Source organism: Sinocyclocheilus rhinocerous, unplaced genomic scaffold, assembly GCF_001515625.1.
Source record: "Sinocyclocheilus rhinocerous isolate Xijiao unplaced genomic scaffold, SAMN03320098_v1.1 scaffold686, whole genome shotgun sequence".
NCBI classification, from domain to species: Eukaryota; Metazoa; Chordata; class Actinopteri; order Cypriniformes; family Cyprinidae; genus Sinocyclocheilus; species Sinocyclocheilus rhinocerous.
Genome location: NW_015647963.1, coordinates 144483 through 151918, shown reverse-complemented (window position 1 = coordinate 151918; position 7436 = coordinate 144483). Strand labels below are relative to the sequence as shown.

Genomic DNA, 7436 nt, shown 5'->3' with positions numbered 1-7436 from the left:
TGGAGCGCGTGCATTTATTGCATTTATTTGTCATTTGAACTGTTTGGAAACGGGGCGTAAATGTGGAAGTCCTTCAAAGCCTGTTGCGCTATCCTGTTGCGCCCTCTATAGGACCAGCGACTAGTCGACGTCAAGCTTAAAGCGTCATGGCAGAGCATTGAAGTCGACTAGTCGATTAGTCGGTGCAACCCCTAGTACACATTGTCAACATCGTATTGTGTTGATTCCCAAAACCATTGTACCGGAACCAAAACAAAATTTTGGGGGAAAATTTTTTTTTTAAATTCTGTTATTACTTCCTAGGGTGAGCCAGGTGACCGTGGACCAATGGGAGAAGCCGGAGAAAGGGGTGAGATTGGTGACTCTGGCCCACTAGGACCTCCTGGAAATCCTGGGGAAAAAGGCTTCCCGGTGAGTCACGAAAGAGTGACGGAATGAATCTAATGTAATAGGGAAGTCGTGGCCTAATGGTTAGAGAGTCGGACTTGTAACCCAAAGGTTGCGGGTTCGAGTCTCGTACCGGCAGGGATTGTAGGTGGGGGGAGTGTTAAATGGCTGCCCACTGCTCCGGGTGTGTGTTCACTGCTGTGTGTGTGCACTTTGGATGGGTTAAATGCAGAGCACTAATTCCAAGTATGAGTCACCATACTTGGCCACATGTCATGTCACTTAATGCATTTGTGCCATTTAGTTGTGTGTAATGGACAAAATCTCTCCAAACAGCTCTTTACATAATGCAAGTGTATTTTGTCTGAAATTTGTACTGACAATGTGAAGTTAAAGCATTCGTTTCTTCATCAGGGACCTGAGGGCAAACAAGGTCTGCCCGGCAACCGTGGACGTCCAGGAAAGAAGGTAACCAAAATTTGTGAATCAAAAACAATTATGGCAACTAAATTGAATTAAATTGCATTAAAACAATATATGGGACCATTTCATTTTAATAGCACAAGGGTGGAAACAGAAGTCTTTACAATCTGCAGTATTGTGTCAGAAATAAAACGGACCTAGAATAGAGCCCTGTGGTATTCTTCTTCGCCTTGGCTTGTTTGGGACACATTCTGCTCTGTATTTTCACAATACAGTCACATTTTTCTTGTCATTCTCGCTTGTAAACAATTTAAACCAGTCCTGCCCTTTGATATTTCCATCTTCCTTTTTGGTAGGGTGAAAAAGGGTTGCCGGGTCACTTGGGAGAGATGGGCTCACCTGGCGAAATCGGACAGACAGGGGAGAGAGGACTCAAAGGTGCTCGTGGAACCAGAGGACCCGCAGTTAGTGTGCTTTCTCTTTTAACGCATCCCTTCACTCTTTCTAATGTTGAGAAATGGCTGTGCAAATCCCAAAGACGATTAAGCAGTAACTTCACCATCACCATCACAAAGCGACTGCAATAGCAGTGCCAAACGAAACAGTCCGAATGAGAGAAATGGATGCACTGAATTTGTTAACAAGGAGAAATTCGGGCCTATTCTGAAGCTTGAACCCACAACCTCAACATTATGCTGCTACATATGATTGCACCACTAGGGGAGCCCTAGATAGTAATGTATTATGTGAATAATTGTTGCCTTTTTGCTACACAACTACAGTACAAATGTGTGATTGGTTCAGACATGTTAGTGGATAGTTTTGTTAGTAAAAGTAATTAGGTATTTAAAAAATGAACTATTGTTTCTGTATGAGCTGACAAGAGCGTGATAATTTGCTAACATGCTGAGAACGAATTTTACCCTCAAACTCACTGCTTTTACTGGCTCAGTTAAGGCATGTGTAAACATTAGCGGGATTTGGAATTGAACCAAAGCATTTTGATGGGATTTACACTAATGCCATTAGAGATACTAGGGACTAATCCGCTTTTCTTGTACAATGCAGTTAAGCGCCTACTGATTTGGTAGTTTTAGGCTGGATTTTATAAACAGAGAAAATGTCTGGGATTGCTATTTTTTTTGCCCCTGCTTTTCCCTCAGGATTTAACGGCATCGATGAAATGTAAAAACAAGTGTAGTTAGGGAAACTTAGCGTCTTGTTTTCATAAGCAAATGGTTTTCCAAGAAGCCATAATGGGATGAGCAGCAGGAGTCATTTTTTAAGACTCCATCCAATAATGTGTTTTTCAGCACAGGAAACTCAGGTTATTTTTAGAAGGTTATTTGTTGAGGTACGACGAGTACACTACAAAACACAAGCTAACTTACGTGTGTGTGTTTTTTGTTCATTACATTTCAGGGTCGACCAGGAGTTATGGGACCTCAGGGAGAGCCGGGACTTCAAGGTTACACAGTGAGTTTCATGCATACAAATATATGCACTTATGAATGCTTACAAAATCACACTCACATTTGCAGAAAGTTTTGAAAGTTAAAGTTTGAAAGTTTTGAGATTCCGATTATTCAACCTAGCTGGTCTATAGCTATTCACAAAATAATATTATTTTGGATTAGACAAGGAAATTATCTATTTTTTTATCTTTCTTCTCTATTTTCTTTAACCATAGGGTCACACTGGCAAGCCAGGTCCAGCAGGCCCCCCGGGACCAAAGGGAGAAAAGGTTATACAACATATTTTGATCTTTAAATGACAATCTCAGTCTAAATGTCATATATGTGTTAAATTATTATGCAATGTATGCAAATATGTGAAAAAGAGTGAAAGAATAGTGTTAGATTCCGAGTTTGACTGATTTTTCAGGGTTATCCAGGAGAAGACAGTAAAACGGAAGGACCACCAGGGCCCTTAGGTGAACCAGTAGGTCTTAATTTCCTTTAACTTCCTGTTTTTGTCCAACACCTTGACTGACATCACTTAATTGAAGAAGTAAGACAACATATCAATGTTTGTGTGCATATAGGGCTCTTCAGGAGAGAAAGGAGAACGTGGGGAACCAGGAGATGATGGATATCAGGTTAGTCTCTCTGTAAGGAGGAATTTCATGCTTTGTAAAAATCATTCCTCTTCACTAACTAGCTTAACTACCACTCAGAACACCTCATAAACTGCACAGCAACACCCTAGCAACGACACAGCAACATAATCAAAAACTGCATAGCAAAACCTTAGCAAACACACAGCATCATGATCAGAAACTGCATAGCAACACCCTAGAAACCACATAGCAACATGATAAAAAACCACTCGGAACACCTCAGAAACTGCGTAGCAACACCTTGGCAACCACACAGCAACATGATGAGAAACAGCATGACAACAACCTAGCAACCACAGCAACATGATAAAAACCACTCAGAACACCCCAGAAATTGCATAGCAACACACTAACAACCACAAAGCAACATGATAAAATTCACTCGGAACACTTCAGAAATTGCATAGCGACACCCCAGCAACCACAAAGCAACATGATCAAAAACTGCATAGCAACACCCTAGCAACCACTCAGCAACATGGAAACTGCATAGCAACACCCTAGCAATTCCACGCATAGCAAAACCTTAGCAAACACACAGCAACATGATCAGAAACTGCATAGCAACACCCTAGAAACCACATAGCAACATGATAAAAAACCACTCGGAACACCTCAGAAACTGCGTAGCAACACCTTGGCAACCACACAGCAACATGATGAGAAACAGCATGACAACAACCTAGCAACCACAGCAACATGATAAAAACCACTCAGAACACCCCAGAAATTGCATAGCAACACACTAACAACCACAAAGCAACATGATAAAATTCACTCGGAACACTTCAGAAACTGCATAGCGACACCCCAGCAACCACAAAGCAACATGATCAAAAACTGCATAGCAACACCCTAGCAACCATTCAGCAACATGATAAAACCACTCAAGCACCTTGGAAACTGCATAGCAACACCCTAGCAATTCCACTGCAACATGATCAGAAACTGCATAGCAACACCCTAGCAACCACTCAGCAACATGGAAACTGCATAGCAACACCCTAGCAATTCCACTGCAACATGATCAGAAACTGCATAGCAACACCCTAGCAACCACATAGCAACATGATAAAAACCACTCGGAACACCTCAGAAACTGCGTAGCAACACTCTAGCAACCACACAGCAACATGATGAGAAACTGCATAGCAACACCCTAGCAACCACAGCAACATGATAAAAATGACTCAGAGCACCCCAGAAACTGCATAGCAACACACTAACAACCACACAGCATCATGATATAATTCACTCGGAACACTTCAGAAACTGCATAGCAACACCCTAGCAACATGATCAGAAACTGCATAGCAACACCCTAGCAACCACAAAGCAACATGTTTAGAAACTGCATAGCAACACCCTAGCAACCACTCAGCAACATGATAAAACCACTCAAGCACCTTGGAAACTGCATAGCAACACCCTAGCAACTCCACAGCAACATGATCAGAAACTGCATAGCAACACCCTAGCAACCACAAAGCAACATGTTTAGAAACTGCATAGCAACACCCTAGCAACCACTCAGCAACATGATAAAACCACTCAAGCACCTTGGAAACTGCATAGCAACACCCTAGCAACTCCACAGCAACACGATCAGAAACTTCATAGCAGCCACAAAGCAACATGATTAGAAACTCCATAGCAACAACCTAGCCAACCACTCAGCAACATGATAAAACCACTCAAGCACCTTGGAAACTGCATAGCAACACCCTAGCAACACGATCAGAAACTTCATAGCAACCACAAAGCAACATGATTAGAAACTCCATAGCAACAACCTAGCAACCACTCAGCACCTTGGAAACTGCATAGCAACACCCTAGCAACTCCACAGCAACATGATGAGAAACTGCATAGCAACACTGTAGCAACCACATAGCAACATGATAAAAAATACTCGAAATACCTTAGCAACAGCATAACAGCGTCTTTTCTGAGCACTGGAGACTCCGGTTACGTTCTTTTGCTGATTGTTTTTAAGATGTTTTCTGTGATCTAGATTGAACTGTTCTGGATCCTGCAGCACTGTAGGCCTGTTTTCATCACAAACAGTCGACACTCACATTCATATTTGTTATGTCAACGCTGCAGTAATGTGTGTGTGTGTGTGTGTTTTAGGGTCACGTAGGGGTCACAGGCACCCGTGGAGCGATTGGTCAGCAGGGATCTCCTGTAAGTCTGATGTTTGACCAACACTGCAGCTCTGATCCAAAACTGCTGCTGTCTACCTACATAGACAGCAACCAGTGCATCATGCAAGTAGTGCACTGGAAATTCATCTGACAACAGAGTTCGACCTTAGCATGTTGTATGTGTTTGATGCATGTCTTTGCATCAGAAGTTACACCCTATGATGCCTAAAAATGCTGTCTAGGTAGGGGCTCACAAGGATTTGGAGCAGAGCTTTTTGTTGCATAACTTTTCCAATTAAGTTACCGGAAAATTTGATGTACCTAAGCCAATGTTTGCAGTTTTTTTCTCTGGTTAATTTTGGACTCTGGCCACACGTCTCTGGGCCAGAGGAACGTCACACTGAAGTGTCTGCTTGCATAATGAAATTAAAATACAATCTTTTAATTTTTCCCCCACCCCAGGGATCTCCTGGGCTTCCTGGTGAAGCAGGACCCAAGGGCGAGAAGGGAGTTCAGGTTTGTGTGTGTATAAGTGTTAGCATACTATTTCTGCAATAGGTAGTACATGTACATTACATTTAGTCATTTAGCAGACGCTTGTTTGACAAATGAGGACAATGGAAGCAATCAAAATCAACAAGAGAGCAATGATATGCAAGTGCTATAACAAGTGTCAGTTAGCTTAACGCAGTACACGTAGCAAGGTTTTTTGTTTTTTTTTATACTGTGTGCAGTTTGTCATTTTTCTGTATTTTTCTGGATGAGCTGATACAGGTTTATTATAGTTAAAACTAAAATTATACCATTAAAAAAAAAAAAAATTTTGTTACTTGAAATTAAATAAACAAACTGAATTATATTTTCTGTGTCCATTTTAATTTTAGTTCAAGTTTTAGTAATTTCGTTGTGTGTTTTTGTTATTTTTATATATTACTGTATTGTTTTTATAAAATTTTATAATTTGTTATTTTAGTATATCACATTACACTAAATAAAAAATGAGAAATGTTGGCTTGGCAACTAGCTAAAATAAAATAAGTTCGAGGGCTATTTTAAATATCAAATTTTATTTCAGTCAAATTTTATTTTGAATAAAAATATTTTTATGGTTTTAGTTTTATTTGACTGTAATAATCCTGGTATGATGTTGTTTCTCTTCAGTTTTCAGTGTTTGTAATATCAACTGCAATTGTTAATTTTTCTTGACTCGTTATTTTGGCAATCTGCCAGAAGTAAACACATCTTTACCCTTAAATTGCGCTAAAATGCAAAATAGCACTATATATTTTCGAGAAGAATTAAGGATGCAATGTAGCGAGGTCATGTGACAACAACGTAGCATTTTTTACATTTGAAATCTTTTCATAGTGCATGCTGTTTCACATAGTTAAAAAAAATAGTATAAAGCAATTAAATTCAGTAAGCAGTATTCTAATGTTTTATAAATCTAAAAATGGCAAAAGTTTAGGGTCAGACTGGAGCAAACAAATAGTTTTATTTAAAAACAACAGAAGTCAATGGCAGGTCGCCTCTGTAGTAGGGCTGCACAATTAATCGAATTTCTGATCGCGATTACGGATGCCACAATTACGTAATCGGTCAAAACGGCAATTAATCGTTCAAAGTCCACTTATGTTATTCTGCATGCTTAAGATATGTTTTTTTTTTCTTTCTACGTTCTTCTCTTTCTACAAGTTTTCTTAATGTTATCTTTCCATTGTTTTAATTTTAGTGTTAGTAAAACATTATAATATCATGCATATTTTAACTTTTTTCTTATTTAAAGAAGAAACCAATCCAATGTATAGTTGACATTTGAGGTTTAATACTATAGAAAAGCAATAAAGGTTTTTCAGTTAGAGTGTTTTCAGCTTGTTTATTTTCATTTAAAAATATGGCATGCGGTTGCTTCAAACAATGTTATAAACATCATTCAATGTCAAATGTGATAATCGTAATTAATAATCGCAATTACAATTTCAAGGGAATAATCGACAACTATGATTTTTGTCATAATCGTGCAGTCCTATTTCACAGTCAACTTTTTGGCTTTTTGGCTGGGTTTAAAGGAAAGGAGCACTTTTAGATAAACAAGGCAATCGTGGAGGCAAGAAAAAGTTATTTATGAACCGCAGGATTGCTTGTAATAAAAATGTAAATGCAAAAGAAAAGGCAGTAGAGCTGACTGTTTCTGTCAGTGGTAAGTTTTAATTTAGAATGTTTGTGATAACGTAAGAAAAGTAGTTTCAATGTTTTGCCACTTAACATATCAATCTAGAATGCAAAAGTAAAAAGCATTCAATAATGTGTTTCTTATATTTATTGCGTTTAAACACGTCTATGAAAGATTGTATTACTGT

The 7436-nt window shown here is 39.1% G+C and overlaps 1 protein-coding gene across 1 annotated transcript in view; it reads left to right on the top strand.

Moving 5' to 3' along the window:
- The window catches only part of LOC107709510 (collagen alpha-1(XXIV) chain-like), a 125639-nt gene that overhangs the window by 89921 nt on the left and 28282 nt on the right, over window positions 1-7436 (top strand). Inside the window, exons 35-43 of the mRNA XM_016514004.1 lie at window positions 304-411; window positions 802-855; window positions 1167-1274; window positions 2233-2286; window positions 2501-2554; window positions 2695-2751; window positions 2855-2908; window positions 5063-5116; window positions 5539-5592. Coding sequence (XP_016369490.1) covers window positions 304-411; window positions 802-855; window positions 1167-1274; window positions 2233-2286; window positions 2501-2554; window positions 2695-2751; window positions 2855-2908; window positions 5063-5116; window positions 5539-5592 — 597 coding nt within the window. The remainder of the gene's footprint in view (window positions 1-303; window positions 412-801; window positions 856-1166; window positions 1275-2232; window positions 2287-2500; window positions 2555-2694; window positions 2752-2854; window positions 2909-5062; window positions 5117-5538; window positions 5593-7436) is intronic.